The sequence below is a fragment of the Anomalospiza imberbis genome, chromosome 7 (genome assembly GCF_031753505.1).
Source record: "Anomalospiza imberbis isolate Cuckoo-Finch-1a 21T00152 chromosome 7, ASM3175350v1, whole genome shotgun sequence".
Taxonomy (NCBI): Eukaryota; Metazoa; Chordata; class Aves; order Passeriformes; family Viduidae; genus Anomalospiza; species Anomalospiza imberbis.
Genome location: NC_089687.1, coordinates 32,610,192 through 32,627,001, shown reverse-complemented (window position 1 = coordinate 32,627,001; position 16,810 = coordinate 32,610,192). Strand labels below are relative to the sequence as shown.

The 16,810-nt window shown below is 38.3% G+C and overlaps 1 protein-coding gene across 1 annotated transcript in view; it reads left to right on the top strand.

The window, feature by feature from the left end:
- The window catches only part of ZNF804A (zinc finger protein 804A), a 144,514-nt gene that overhangs the window by 93,349 nt on the left and 34,355 nt on the right, over nucleotides 1-16,810 (top strand). Inside the window, exon 2 of the mRNA XM_068196403.1 lies at nucleotides 16,367-16,510. Within this exon, the coding sequence (XP_068052504.1) occupies nucleotides 16,367-16,510 (144 nt within the window). The remainder of the gene's footprint in view (nucleotides 1-16,366; nucleotides 16,511-16,810) is intronic.

Sequence of the window (16,810 nt, the reverse complement as noted above, 5' to 3'; positions counted from 1 at the left end):
GGTTTGTGTTTCAGAAAAGCTGCCTGAAAGCCCACCCCTGTGCAGGCTCTGGAAAGGCAGCTTCTTTTTGTGCTTTAATTAGTGGAAAGGTAAACACTGTTTTCTAGGTAGGTTTTGGCAACTCCTCAGCCTTTCATTCACACTTGTTTTCAGTTGTCATTCTGTAAGAGAGCTGCAGCGTGTTTGTGGCTCTTTTAGAACCTTGACAGAGAAAGTAACCGATGTCCCAGGCATGGCAATCCTGGGAGCCTCCTACTGGGCTGTAGGAAAAGGTTTTTTGCCACCTGTAACTTAAATAGCTGAATCAAATGGCAGGGATCTGTTGGGAGCCATTGCTTGAGCATGAATACAGGAGGCTTCATTACTGTTGTACCAAGTGCCCTTGAATTTTTTCAGGTTCAAACCATTTTTCTAGGTGCTCTTAGAGTTTGTATTTACATATCTTAAATAAGGAAATCTGTTCATCCTGAATATATCACTTATTATCAACTGTTGCTAATATATGTCATTCAGTATTATAAACCTGGAGTAAGTCCAATCTGAAGTGCAATCTTTAAAATGATGTTAAGCTACATCTGTTGAAATGAAATCTGTAAAATTGCTTTTCCATGATGAATGCAGGCATGGAAGATTTCTTTTTAAAATAAAGATAAGGTTGTTATTTGTATTCACTCTGCTGTTTTCTTACTAAAACTTGTGAAAAGACCACATGGTAATCAACTGTTGGAGTCAGCTATTGCATAAGTGTAGCTTTTGCAGTACATCTTTAGTTTGATTCAGGTCTGAAATGAAACCATCTGAAGCAAGTCTCATTTTGTGTGGCATTTAACAAGTGTGAGATGATAATTGCTGTCACTGAAGCATGACTGCTTTTGTAATGAATACTTTCTGCTAGCGGTCAGAGTACGTAGCTCTGTGTGTGTAATGCAACATGCTTTAATCTTAAAATAATTAGTAAATTTGCAGTTGAATTTATTGTTCAATGAAGTTCTATTTCACAGAGGTTCTGGCTTCTGCAGTCAAATGATCAATGTTTGCTTTTAATTTTGTAGCACAGGAGAGATCCTGTACACCTTTTTCTGTAATGGCATTGTGCTTCCAGATAGGTATGTGGATAATCAAATCTGGAGAGCACAGGTTTAAATTGGTTAGTGAAGTGAAGTGCTAGCCCAGCACATCACGTTTTCTCCCCTGTGCTGTTCAGTCAAATCCATGTTATCTGATTTTACAGTGGCATTAATGTGGCTCTCTTGTATTTAGGTGGGATTGTTTGACTCTGTCACCTTTCCATTGATCTTGCCCACGGATGATACTGGTGTCACCTTTCTGCTTGTGTAAAGTCAATACTTTCAGCAGTAGATTAAGAGCTACTCCCCTCTGGCTGGAGAAAAAATAAGTACAACAGGCTGGCTTTGCCTTCTGGTGCTCCTGTGCCAGCAGCAGAGCTGGTGGGATGCTCGTTAATGTGTGCGAGGGCTGCAGAAAAGTTGTCAGCTTTCTTCTGACATTAATAAATGCCAACATGCATGCCATGATCCTCTGTTCAAAAATTCTTCCCTCAAATTCAACCTAGTGTTGAAAAGACTAGAATGCAAAATTAGAAGTACAAAAGTGTATCTACATATATAAAATCTTGTATATGTGTCACTTTTGGAGAAGGAACAAGACTTGAAAGCCTAAAGTTTTGTCATCATTATATAATTAGAGATTTTTTTGAAACATTATTTTAATATTCCAGAGATACGAACGCAAACCATAACATGGTAATAAATCATAATAAATATTACTGTAATCGAAATAATAAAAAACTGCAACAGAACCTTCTCAATATAAGATAATCTTTGAAGTGAGGAATGAAATGCCATGTTTTGTAGGACAGAAGTGTTATTTATGGGTTTTTTTCAAGAACAATGCTGCCTGTCCTTCTGATACGGTCAGTTGCCCAAAATAAAGACTTAATCAACTAATACAGGTGCCAGGGAGCTCTGAGATTATGCAAGCAGGCATTTAAATATTAAGAATTTGCATTTTAAATTTTCTGTTGAACTGTTTTGTCTACTACTTCTCTTTGTGATTCTATTACTTTAAAAAGCTATTTACAATGCTTTATTTAACAATTATTTATATGAAATAAAGAACACTATGATTAGAATCAGGCAGGGAGGGGAAAAAGTATTTGTTGATGGAAAAAGTAAAAGCTTCATGCTAGTAAATATCTTACCTATTTATGAGAGAAAATGGTGTAGGAAAGCTTTTTAAAAGGTCAGTGAATTTCTATGAAATTGTTTTGTTCTCATTGCCTTTAAAATTAAGTGTGCAAGGTGAAGATTAAAAACTGTATGTTCAGTGGCTGAATTGCCATTTAAAGCAGAAGCCAAACACTGGCCCCAGAAAGAGAAAGGACTGAAAACTTTTTGCTTCTTCCTACCACTTTTTCAGGAGCTATTTTTCACAGCAGTAATTTCATATACACCTTCCTTGGCAAGGTATTTCCAGAAAGGAAGCAGTCTCTATGTAGAGAATGTATTTATACCATCAACATAATCTTTAAAGGTGAGTCTCCTATGGTTATACTTGATAATTCCTAAAGGAAGCCAGCTAAGGAAAATATGTAACTCATCCGTGTCATGCTGTGGCACAGGGCTTTGCCTGCCTTACAACAGGTAGAAATTCCTGGTGTAAAGCACCTTCCATCCTTTCCTGTCAGAAAGACTGAGCTGGCCAAACAATGGTTTTCTTTTAATAAAGGAAAAAATCAATACTACAACAGCTCTCTTGAAAAGGTTGAACAGAATTATTTTAAAAACCCAAAGTGATGACCGCCATCACAGCTTCTCTGCTTGCATCACTTGCTCTCTTGTGATTACTGAGCTGGAAAGCCCAGTTTTAAGGTGGTGGGGACACAGTCATGAAAAAATGTTTCAAAAACCTCACAAATTCAGGATGCAGAAAAAATTATTATAATCAACAGTTGTGTCTCACATTCTTACGGAAAGAATCCAAATAAAAGCAGGATACTGCTGAGCATTGATTCTTTTCTATGTGTTTTCAGCTTCTTTTTGAGGAAAATCCGTATTTTTCTACTATTGTTGTTAAGGCATTTTTTTTAAAGACAAGATTGCTAACAGCTGCAGCACCTGTTAAATTTTCATATCAACATTAAAGGGATGACTAATTTATTAATCTGGTTTAGATTAGAATGACCTTTTCTTTTCCTTGTATTAAAATCCCTTCCCTGAAAAATTAGTGTTTTTCCCAGGTTGCATGTATTGATTACTCGTGCTGGTGTTTATTCATAATTAGAAGTACAGTAGGCAAGAAAGCCGTTTTTTTGAAGCTTGATCTAAAGCCTTCTGGTGTTTTTATTTCACTGTCTTTTCATAATAAACCTTATTAAAAGCCAGTAAATAGAGGGAGTGTACTTTCTAAAGAGTTGTAAAAAAATTAAATGAGCCCAACTGGTTTTCAAAATTTTGGGCTAACCGCCTCAAAAATGTGGCTGATGCAGGAGTGCAGTCAGTCATTTTGGTGGGACTTTGGACAGTCTCTGTATTAAAATGCAACTTTGATCACAGCAGTATCTGCACAAACCCCAGCCAAGAACCAGCTTTGTTCTTTTTTTTTGATGCTAAAATTACAACTTTCTCTTCGGGAAAGTAATTATTTCTTTTTATCCCCTCTTTACTTCCCTTTTTTTTTTTTTTTTTTTTTTTTTGATGTTACATGAGAGACTCAGCAGCCAAATATTAGAAAGATTAGAAAGAAGCAATTTGGCTTAGAAAGAGCTATATAGATTGTGGAGGGTGACAGAAGCTGTCAGTATTGATTTTCTGCCACTTTCCTGTTTGACCTTTTGGATTGCAGCGGGCACTCTTAAGAGGATTTAGCTTGTACCAAATTAAAGATATCACAGAACAATTGCTGACTCATATTGTGGAAGCTGGCGGAGCTCTGCTGCCATCAGTGCAGGGCCATGGTCATTACTTGATTTAATGTGCTCTTGTGGATCAAGTTGTTTGAAAAGCTGCTTATGAAAACAATGTTGATGATGATAAACGAAGTTGCCACCTACTTTATTTTCACACATGCATGTGTGTATTTAAACATACTGCTTTAAACTTCTGCATGTGAAATTTGACATGCAAAGCAATCAAAATATGCATCAAAACCACTGATCAAACAATGCTTTAAATATACATTTATAAAAGCTTCATTTGCATTGTTGAGGATGAAATTGGAACAAAAAACCTTAAGTGCTTTGTCTTCATTTAACACCTCCTGGCAGTAACTTGACACAAAACTTCAACATGAGCATCCTCTGCTGAGTACCCTTCCATCCTATTTGGAGGAAATAAATTTCTTGTCTGGAGTAGTTCAAATACTTTAATCTCATTTAATATCCATGAAGTTTTTTTGCTGTATGATGGAATTCAATTTGTGGAAATAGTTGTTTTTTCACTGGATGCCCAAAATGCATAGAATAAATATAGAAATATAATGAATAAGTGAATTCCTTTTAATTGTTAGGACAATTTTCAGAAGCAACATGTTAGTATGCAGTTTTTTGTTTGATAAACTGTGCTGTAGATTAATGCGTTTTAAAGTGACACAGGAATATTGATCTGGAAGTGCTGTCTGAGCTGAGTTTTTCTTTTTAAAATAAAGTTATTTGTATTCACTCTGCTTTTTCATACTAAAACCCATGAAAAGACCACATGATAATCAGGAATCAGCTATTGCAGACGTGTAGCTTTTGCAGTACATCATGCCCTGTGTGTGTGCATCTTAATGTATACATGAAATGGCACACCTATGTCAGCCTCAATTAACAGAGGGGCAAAGAACTCAAGAGTTTATGTATATTTCAATAATGCAGGGTCTAATGGAAAAGAAAAACAGGTTACACTGTGGGGATACTGCTCATTAATATTGCAGGATCCACAGCTGAATCTCAAACCCAGAGGAAGTCAGCCTGTGCTGCAGTTGCTTGGCTCTGCTCTGCTGAAGAACAAAGTCTAAGGTCCAAAGACCTTTAAGCTTTGGGCATACGTATATTTTTGTCCACTTACTGTTTTCAGTAGGCTGTGCTAAGCTCTGTGTACACAATGTCAGGTTGTTTCTTTTATAAATAGCCATATTGTGGTGATATAAAATTTTCTGGGTTTACTACTAACTGTAGCTAAGCGGGAGGGCTGTTCATGTGACTCCTGTATCAGCCTCTGTGTAGATTCTCTTGCTTTGTAACAAAAATGGTTATCAGGTTTAGAAATGCTAATTTTGCATACATGTGAGTGATGAGTCCTGCTGGGAAGCCCCTTGTGCATCCAACCAGTTTCCATGGTTTGGGGCATTTGTCTGCTGTTTGTTTCTTCAAGGCAACTGGAGTTCATTTTGACTAAAGAGAGACAACTTTTGGTGTGGCAGGTGTGGCTTAGGGCCAAGGAAGAACTGAATAATGCAAGGATATGAAGTATTTGTGGGCAATAAATTGTTTTCTGTTACCAAATGCCTTGAGCTCACCACCAGTGCTGGCATCTCCTCAGTATACATTTGTGTCTACTGTGTTGAGCCATCCTTTCTCCCTTCCAGTCTTTTTTCTAGTTCTCTCAGAGGATCCTTGAGGCTGGAGGTCATGCTGCTCTAACTGCTGAGCAGTTCACAGCCATTTAGCAAGTTCTTTGTGAAGGCTGGAAAATAAAGATCTTTGGATCTGTGGTTTTATGGAAACCTAAAAGAGCAGGTTTTTAAAATTTTTCTACAAAGCACATGACATTAGGAGGCCTTGGTTTTAATTTTTTCATCATTGCATTAATTTCTTTTGGACCTTATGCTTTTGTTATTGGCTTTGGTTTCCCCTGTACAAAGATTGGTTTGGTTGCTCTTGGCCATCCCTCCCAGCTGTTCCATATCTCATACAACCTCCCTGTTGTTTGCTCTGGCATGGTGATGATGGAGCTTAACTGGTTATATGAATTGATTCAGATTTAAAGTGAACATTTCCTCCCCCTATTTTTAACCTAGATCAGCTTGCTGATTTATTTAGATGAACGTGTGCTCCTGCAAATTAGTGTGCTGGCACTGAGCAGGAGTAGCCAGGCACAAAGAAGAGGAGGAGGCACCTCTAGAGTACCATTTCAACTTCTGGGGACTCTAAAACTGTCTTTTTTTCCTCTGTTCAGAGTCCCTAAAGCAAAAGGAATCTATGGGCACTTCTCTAATAGAAATGGTCAGTGAGGTACATGAAATATTTGGAGTTTCAAACCTGACCTGATAGGTTTTGCAATGTCCCGGTTGCTGGGAAAAGCCGACACGAGTGGATTAGCTCTGCTCACAGAGGGTTTGTGGTTTAGCATCTCCTTCTCTGATAGCTGCTCTGAGCCCTGCAGTGTGTGACAGATTGGCAGAAATAGTCCCTCAGACTTCACTCAGATCTCAGGCTCCAGTCCGGTCCTGAGCTTTTGTCAGTGTATATTGAAAATGTATTTAAAACCCAATTTCGTTGGCTGACAGCATGACAAGATGTCATTCCCTGCATTTTTGCTCAACTTCAGAGACTTTTGACAGTGCTCAGTGTGGAAAAACAGGAGAGGAAATGGAACAGTGTGACCCAGGGTGAGTCTAAATGTATCATTTATGCTAACGTGTGAGCTTAAGTGGGATATTTTTGAGGAAGCTTTGGCTGTTTTGTGGATGCGGCTCATTTTCCCTGCATCTCTCAGAATGTAGTTAATGATCAGTGCTCAATGAGGAGTTGATGATCATAGGCACTGCTTTTGTCTCCTACTGCTGGCATCAAAGCCATTCCCAGCATGACCACAGTCTTGGTGCTTTTTTAAGGGTCTCCTTGGAAATGTCATTGGTGGTAGTGGCCAGTCATTTTTAGGTGTTTTCCATCAGCTTGTGTACATCTATGGGATGTCAGGCACTGGAGTTTGGCTGTCCTCGTGGCAGGGTTGGCTGTATTGAATGCTTGCCTGGGTAGTAGACAGCAAATAGATCAATAAAAATGCTTTCTCATGCCTTTTCTGTTTCTCACACTGTCAGCTTCAGAAGTGTTTGCCTAACCATATATCTTGACACATGGCTGTACCCCAGTTCTTTGGTTTCTCCTAATTTCTAACACAAAAATGAAAAGTATCAAATCAACCAGAATTTTTTCTTCTCCCCTGTGGCCAGGAGGTGGAGTGAACTTCTTCCTTTTAGGCATGTATGAACCTTAGGTGGTATTTTCTCTTAAGCTTCTAGTGTCTTTCTCTTTTATTGAAATTATTGACTATCAGCTATCCGACTACGCAGCCTAAAGTCTTCAAACTGAAGTATTAACATTGACATAAAGTAGCTATTCTTATGAGTTGCATCTATCCAAGCAACTTCTTATACAGGTGGGGCTCACAACAATGGTAAATGCTTCATTTGCCATTTGTTTCTCACACACAGAGTCAGACAAACTCATTAAAGCTCATTGGGAAAAGATATTTGCCATGGGTTGTTAGCTACTGTATTTAGCATATAGGCAGCTGCTTCAGCAGCAGCTGCACTTACTCCAATACCCTCTCATTTCTTCTTTTTTTTTTTTTCAACCTGAGATCATTCAGACGTTTGCAATATTTTTTATTGTGTTTTCAGAGAGAAGGAAGAGCAGGCCCATCTCATCTCAAAGATGCTGTGCCTCAGCCTGCTACAAGGTCACTCCTAATTTAGCTAGCATAGATCCGCCAGGGTAAATCGGGACCCCTGCAGGGCTCTTCTCATTGTTTGGCAGCTTAAAAAACAATTTCAGAAATGAAAGAACAGGATCTTCAAAATCTCTTTGTGTATTTGCAAAGCACTGTTCTTACAGTCTCATTTCTCTTTGCCTTGGTAGTGTTGCTGCCTTTTCACTTAGACCAACATCCTCATCACGCTCGAATACTGATTGTGAATAGGATTTTGAATCAACTCGAGAGTAGAATAAATCTGTAGAAGGATTTTTTTCAAGGACTGTTCTCTATGGCAAATTTAAACTTAATCCCATTTCCCATTAGGGCAAACTTTTTCACTGGGCTTCTGAGTAAAACGATTTATTTGCATTATTTAATGATTAATGATGCCAAAAGGAGTGATGCTTTTTTTTTTTTTTTTTTAGATGAAGTGTTCTTCTGACTGTGATAACACTGAGGATTAATTTTAGGACAATAAATATTTATTGCATCATAACACAAATCTTAAGCTCATACATATTCATAATTAGACAACTGAAGGAGCTCAGGAGAGTAATTCCTAGTGGGTTTTGGGGTTTGGTGTTGGTTGTGGGGTTTTTTTAGCTAGGAGTTCCAACCCCGTACACGTGCTCTATTTAATAACAGAACATGTCCGTGTAGGACAGTGGGATAAAGCCATACAGGCCATCAGCTGCATGCTGGAGTAGGTTGTCCTGGTTTGCAGCTGGAATTGTTTCCTGCCCACAGCCAGGGCTGCTCGGGCAGACACGCAGAGCTGCCCAGGAGTGTGTCAGACCTGGCCCAGGGCTGAGCTCTCTGTCTCAGTGGCTGGGCAGGTAAGTGCTCGTGGCACATAACGTAGGGCCAGTCGTGATGGATCCCTAAAGCTGTAAAAAGACAGTAAATTTGCATAGAAAGACTTAATGGCCTGGAAAGCAATAACAAAATAGAACCACAACAAGGGTCTGTAAAGAAAAGTCACTGAGCCAGCTGTGGGGATTTCCAGGAGTGTGGAGTGCAGTGGGGCACCATGTGCTCCTTAGTAGCTCCCAGCTAACAGATTGGCTCTGAAAACATCATTGATTGAATTTAAAATATGAGTTGAAATGCCCTCAATAGGACAAAAGTAACGCTTGCATTTTTGAGACGTTGTTTTGTATTTTAATAATGATATATCTGATTTCTTAAAAGTAGAAGAGATTGCAGTTTTAACCAGTCACGGAGAAATTGTATTCTTCAAGGGAATGAAATGAGACAGAAACATCTTTATTTCAATTCATGCATTATATTAATTTTGCCTTTCTTTAAAAAAAACTTTAAAAAATATAAGCAAAAGCAGAAGAAACAAGAAAAGCTGTTCTGGAAGCTTAGTAAGAGAAAAAAAAAATCACTACAGAGGATCGTGCTAAAAATTTTGCAGAAACAAAAATTATTACAGTCAAGCATGACAAGCCAAATCGAGGAAGGCTGAATGGAATAATCACCAAAAAGTCTCATCCTGAAAATATAAGTATGCAAAATTTCAGGTGTAAGTTTTACCCTAGGTCAATCACATGCTCCAAATTAAATCTATTTAACATAGGGTCAAATTTTCTGTTTCCCTGATGCCTTGTTCAACTTTACTGGCAATTTTCCTAGACCAAAAACTAACTTCACCAACTCATTAAAGCTTGACGAGCTCTAGAGCAACTTTTTAATACAAATTAATAGCAGACAGTCAATTGGCAGTCAGTTAACCTGTGGTTAAAATAAATAAACAACTTGCCCTAAGCTGTCCTTTGCCCTTCCTCAGGTCCTGAAATGCTTATGAAAAATGTGGTCATAACCCTTGGATTGAGGGCTGCCAGGCACGAACACTGACATCTGTTCTAGCACCTGGTGTTTGTGCTCAAGAGGGGCTTTCAGTCCATCTCCAGGGCTGTGAGTTCTGCAGGGTTCAAAGGCACTCACTTCATTTAGTTCAGTGTGTCAATGGAAGATTCAGAGGAACTTGATTTTTCCCAAAGAGTCTAATTATGTTAGACACTCACCTGTCAATTGAATTAAGTCAAGTGGCTATGAAAATCTTCAGACATCTATATGCCTTCTATAAGGAAATAAAAAGCCAAAATGTTTTAAATCCCAGTATGTTTTAAAATCAAAATTCTGCTCTAATTAAAGTAAGTGACTGGACTATTTAATGTAGAGGAGTAAAGGAGATGAATACCAGGCTGCTTCTTCCCATGCTTATCAGTAAGCAGTGATGAACATTCAGTGAAAATAATATCTAGAGCTAAACCATGTTTCCTTTCTACATCAAAGCCTCCTTCAGTTCCACTCTGTCAAAAGATCAGTGGTAGAGATGTGGTTGATAAATTTTTCTTTGACATAACTACACCTGTGTTTTTCCATGAGTGCTGATAAAGAGCTCCTTTTTAATACAGCCTCCCAGGCAAAAATGTGTGGCCAGAACTCTCACTTCACAAGTGCCTGCTCTGCCTGGAAGTAGGTTTTAGAAAGCACTAGAATAAATAAATAATTCTACAGGCCCGTGCCCAACAGTTAGTTTTAATGGCAGAAAAAACCAATCCAGTGATTTTATGAGTCCCAGTTAAAAGTAATTATACACTATAAGTGCTTTAGGTAAGTAAATGAGTCAGACAAACCTGATAACAAATTGCTGCCTCATTGTGAGCTTCCTTTCCAGTAAATTCAGTCTCACCATGGCAGGACACTGTTCTGCATTGCTTTGCTCTCCACTGAGTCCGGATTTGGCCCTGTTCTCATCTGTCTCACTCCATTTAGTGCAGGGGGTGTGGGATTCAGCTGCTTGCATTAGTAGGTGTATGGCTGGCAAATGTGGTGTTGCAAAATTAGGATGACTTTAGGAAGCAAACAGCACTAATGGGAATAAATTTTGCTATTTCATTCTAATTTCACTGTGTTATTTATCCTAATGCTAGGGTGTTTACCCAAACACAAAGTACTGTCTGTGTGTTTATTGGGAAGCTGAGAAACCAGTTTTACAATAATTTGCACATCTTCAATAGCATTTTCAAGTGTGCATTTTCAGCAGAATACTGATTAGCTCTCCTGGATGTAATAAGTGCTTTGGTTGGAACTGGGTGTCTGCAGGTAGTCTTGAAGAAAAAACAAAGGTGGTGTGGGTTTTTTTCAGCCTCTGATGTTTAATTAATTTAAAGTACCACTCCTTCCTTGGGCCCATCCCCATCCAGTGCAGTGAAGCAGTGGGGTCACTGCTGGAAACACCTTTGCCCAAAAGGAGAATGTCAGAAGGCATCAAGCAAATAGTGTTTGTGGCTTTGTGAGCTGTAGTTTGCTATCACCTCCTATAACTCATGGGAAAGTTTCAGGTAGGATAATCAAAAAGACCTGACAATTTTCGTGGTAATTATTTTCCCAGTCAGTTGTCAGTCTCCTTACTGAAACTCCCTCTCTACTGCTTGGAAATGAATTTGTCAGGATCAATGAGTAATTTGATCCATGTATCTAACTGCCTTTTGCTTTTGTCTCCCCACCTTGATAAGGACAGGAACCTTATAAATAATTAGACTTGTTACTAGACTGTACTAATATTATTAATGTATTCTATTTTTCATTTATTCCTTCAAATGCATCAGTGGATGATGCACAGACTGCTTACAGGAAGAAAAAAAGTGCTATGCAAAGATACTAAAAAAATTCTACATACCAAGTAATACCGATTGATAGCAGAGGAGAAGTTAGTAAACTGTACATTTTATTCCACAAAATCTGCTGTCTTTATAATACCAAATAAATACACCAGACATTAAGGAATCCTTTGTTAATTGTGCTCATGCCTGTCACAGTTAATTAACTATAGGAAAGTGTGCTCTTAAGTTGTGGCTGTTTTTTTTTTTTTTTTTTTGGTAACAATGTATTTTTAGGCTGCTTTTTTCATATAAATATAGCTAATGCAGAGTTTTGCATTAATCAAGGGTATTAGCTTGTTTTTTTCTGGAAATGTCTAAACCACAATTTTGCTTTTTTGTTTAGTTATTGTAACAGGAAAAAAATGCTTTAAATATCTTTTTGTGAAACAAGGTTACACTGGAACATCTGTCAGGTCTAATGGGCTCTAATCCAGAGGATCAGACCAGAGCAGCCTAATCCTCTCTGGGATGACTATACCAGTAAATTATCCTGAAGAAGGGCTTTATTTCTGTAATACATTTTCCTTGGCAGTGACTGCAGGCCTGACCCTTTTAAGTCTACAGTAAATGCAGAGTAGCTTGCTTCAATAAAAGGAGCTCACTTTTATTGTAAAGTAAGAATATTCACACTAGTAATCACCATGGAATAGATAATGTATTATAATTTCACATTCTTCCTTTTTTTTTTCTTTTGTCAGCTGACCTTTCTGCAGATAGTAGAAGTGTGAGCCTGAAGTGCACTCCATAAAAATAGTCCCATGGCTGAGGCATCCATTGAGCTCTCCAAAGTTATCTGTGTAAAGAGTTTAGCACTCCTGTAGTATTCTTTCTCTCTCCCTCTTGTAATGGGAGCACAAAGTCCAGTCTGGTTTGTGACAGCCCCTCTGTGAATAAAGCCTGCTTTTAATCCAATTTATCAGATGTTTGCAATAGCATTTGCATAGGCTTAAGGCTTTGGAGGATGGAGAAGATGGATTTAGAGAAATAAAGCTAGCTGATAGATGGTATCATTTATTAGATATCTTTCATATAAATTATGAAAAATAGCTACAGTGAATTATAGCTGTAGGCTTTCAGATAATAAGCCTTTCAGGAAAAAAATAATGAAACTAAGTGACACTCAGTTCTGAGTTTTATTACCAGGCTGAATCATAATTCAAAGTTCTTTTAAAACTTCCAGGATGGTTTGCAAATCTTGATGAAAATGAAACTAAACTTGATCATATTTAACCAGTTTAAGTGAGTTTTTGGCTGCTACTTTACTCCAGGAATATTCCTCTCCAGTAAGTTTCCAGGTTATTTCTGTCTGCACTCCATTGCCTGCTGCTCTCAAGGTCCAGGGACTGTAATTTGTTATTGTCAGGTTTTGGGCAGTTATCCCTCATCAATATGGACAGGGCTAGGGAAAGCCTCCTCTGCCAAGGCAGCATTCCTTGCAAAATCGACAGTAACAGCCTGGCAGGCAAAAACCCAACAGCCTCTGTTTTCCTGTTTCCAGTCTCTGCTTGATGCCTCAGGTTTTAGCTTTTCTATTTTTCAGACTCTGTGCTGCTTTAGTGTGTGGGTCTGAGCTTCATATTAGGGATGGTGAGCTCTCTTCACAGAGTAGGGAGACAAAACAATTCCTTCTCCAGCTGGGGACCAGGAACAAATGATCCAAATCTCAGGCCCAAGAACATAAACCATGTGGACTGGAGAGAGAAAAACAAGAAGGATGGACTGGGGCTGTAACTGGACAATTAACTCCAATATGCAATTGGAGCAGAACTTACAAAAGTGTGAGACCCTATGATTGGTCATCCATTTTGTGACCATTTTGGGTTCACCTGGGCTGTAGGCCTGGCTGGGCTCTTGTGCTGCCCAAGGTGGCCTTGGGCACCATTGAGGCCTTTTAATAAATCCCTACTTTATTCTTTATCTCTGTCCAGTCTCTGTTCTAGGTCAGCCATCACAAGGCATCATGCCCATCCTTGAAACGAGACTTTCCTCACTCCCAGTGACTCTGGACTTTGCTCACTGCCAGCAGCAGGAGCAGTAGACTCAGTCCCAGCCTAGCCCAGGGGATCCCACAATGACAGAGAATCTCCTGAACACCATCCTTTAAGGGTGTTCTTAAGGGGGTTTTGTGTGTGTGCATGTGAAATACAGTAGGTTGAAGTCTTGAGGTTTGTTGTGCTGCCTCTGGAGAAATGGGAAATTTTTAGTTTCATGAAGTTTAGTAGCTGCATAGGAACATCTGCCAGTTTATTTTACTGCATAAAACATTTTACAGTAGCAAAGGATGTGGATGATAAAGGAGTTTAGTGCTGCATCATGATTTAAAACAAAAAAATCTGAAAGGGAGAGGGTAGAAAACAGAGACTAAGAGTGGATTCACGCATGGCACTGTGGTGTAGCATGTTCTTGGATCTTTTGGAGACTAAGGAAAGAATAAGCAGAGGTGATGAAGTGTAAGGAATTAATGAATAAACCAGAGCAATGTCATTCAGGGGCACAACATGAGACAAGGTGTGCTAGGGGTACATGTACTTAACAATAACCCAGTCAAAGGGAATAAAAGGTAAGTGTTGATGGCCCTTTCCAATATGCAACAGCTGAAACCAGCAGAATTCAGGTGCAAAGCAAAGGGAGTGATGCTGAGTTAAGAGTCACTTTCCTCAGTTGTACAGATCAAAGTCTTGCACGGGTTTAAAAGGTTGAACCAATACAGCCATTCATATGTTCCCAAGGTCAAGTACTTCTGGTTCTTGTAATTTCAAAGTCCCTTCTCCATGCATGACTGAGCCCCATTATTGTGTTCCACCCCATCTACTTGCATTTAATTTAGATGTGTTGCCATTCTTCACTTACCTTGGAAACTTTGATGTACTATTGTAATGTAAATTTTACCCTGTGCCCAAAAATAAACCCAGCCGAAGGAATTTAGTGATAGAAACCCCAAGATCCTTTGCAGTAAATTTTTCCATGGAGTTCCAGCATCCCTGCCTCATTAAGATGCATTTGTATGCCAAATGTAATTGCATTCAGGTTGGGTTTTGCTATGAAAAAAATATATTGTTTCAAAAATGGTGCTTTAAGTCAAGGACACCACCACTGAAGTTACATAACTTTATTCAAGGTATTTCAGAACATTAGTAAGTCTTACAAATGCTTGCTTGAGGGTTAATCAACAGCATGGTGTAAGATCTTTATGAAAAATTATTATTGAATTCACTGTTCTTGTCTTAGGATCCATCACATTGACTCTCCTCACATACACACACACACACACACACACACATATATATATATATGATGTTGTGTAGTATTCCAGAGTTCTGATAATTTCCCCAAATTCAGATTTTTCTTTTTCATGTTTTAATAAACCCAAATTAGGTGTTCTCCCTTTGTAGACTACAAGAATTATTTTTAAAGTGTTTCAAGGGAGTGTATCTCCTTAGGGTCTTCATGCTATTTCCACTGCTTTCCATACACAGCATCCTGGTAATACCTGAAGTGGTTTAAAACCTGTAGTTTTTCCTAGTTGATACCAAGAGCTAAGTGCAGGGTTTCCAGGTGAAATTTCCATAGTGCATAAATGTATTTTCTAGTGTAAAGTACTGCTATTTCTTGAGATAAAATGCTAACTCAGTTTGGATTTAAATGGAGCAGATTTTGTGAAACATCACTGTAGAAAAGTGTTAGGAATGTGTGAATTTGTCATGTGTCAGCCAATATTCAAAACACCACTCTGAAGTGACTTGTGCAATTCTATTAATGGACAAAATTTTGGTGAGGGAGTACTTCAGTTTGGGTATGAATCAACAGTGTTTGCTAGCAGTCCAATCATGCTGAATTATAGTTAAAGTGCTACTTTAAATAATAAGTACTTTCTGGATATAGTTTTAATTTTGTGACTACTGTCCCTCTCTCTTGAGAATAAACAGCATTGTTATGAAAATATTCTAATCTGATAAACATAAATTTTCCATTTTAAAGTCCCCAAAATACATTGGAAGTATATGAGTCGTCAGCTGTGAAATCTGCAACCAAATACAGTCTTTTTCTCCAAATTAACTCACTTTTGGATGTTCTGACTACAATATTACCATTTCTCTCAGTCTAAATGAACCAAAGAATTCACAGTGAAGAAACTCTGAGGAACAAATCCAAGGGGTTTGATTTGTTGAACAGTATTTGACATGTTTGGGATTTCGACCTGAGATTCTATCCCAGGCAGATTTGTCAGACGCAGGAACCATTGCACTGAGGTTATACATGCTCAGTGTTTAACTGGTATTACACTAATCTGACATGACAGACCATTTCCATGCTCTTTCACAACAGGCCATGTTACCACCGATGTATTTAGGGAATTAAAAAGCCTCATATGCAATTTTCTCATAAATGATAAGCAGAGTTGTATGTGATGCGTTGGCTAATGTATGGTAAACAGAGATGTGTGTGTCCTGATATGGGATGACAAACACAAAGGGATGAAGATATTAATTACATCTCAGCTATGAAAATGTTCCTCATGTTTCATATGTACAGGCATTCAAGAAGGACCTAGTAGTTTCTTTAATTTTGTTGTTTTTTTTTTTAAGTAAGCAAACTTTCTTGTAAAAGCCTTGTAACTAAATTATTGCCATTCGTATCTTCATGCTTTTTGTGATTGCGTATATTGCCTAGGAGTGAGGCTTGGATTAAAATGAACTTGAAAATAGCCTTCAGCATGATAAATATTTGTATTTAAATAGAACCCCGGGATATCCTTCTAGCCTCTGACAGAGCCCTGAAGGGGAGCTGGAACTCTATAGCAAACTGAAGTGTGCAAATCTTCAGCCTCACAGCAGATCCAGTAAATATGTGCAGTGTAACACAGCAAATATGGGAAGGCTTTTAGTTACAGAGGTGTGTAAATGTTTACAAATATGATTAACTGCAGAGCACAAAATCCATTCGCAGCATCAAAGGCAAAACTAAAATTACTTTTTCCTGCCCCTCCTCCAGGACTATGCTGAAAAGAAAAACACGATAGCAAAAGCTCTGGAAGATCTTAAAGCCAACTTCTACTGTGAACTCTGTGACAAGCAGTACTATAAACACCAGGAGTTTGACAATCACATTAACTCTTATGATCATGCTCACAAACAGGTAAGAGAAATCTGCTCACTCTTTCAGCTTAGTTTCAGATGGAATAATGGAATAAGATGTCCTTCATATGGGCTGGGAAATCATAGTTGAGTTATCCTCACTTGAAGATTCTGGAAAGCAAAATTCACTGCTTTCTTGGGAACAAATCTTACTGTGAAGATTTTACAGTCAAAAAATTCTGAGGTGGGAAGAAGGAGAAATTTGAACAGTTTAATATTGAAGAGGAGCAGGGAATGGTGAATAATAATGAATAATGTGATTAAAATTGTAAATCTGTATTTCCTTCTTACCAGTTTAATT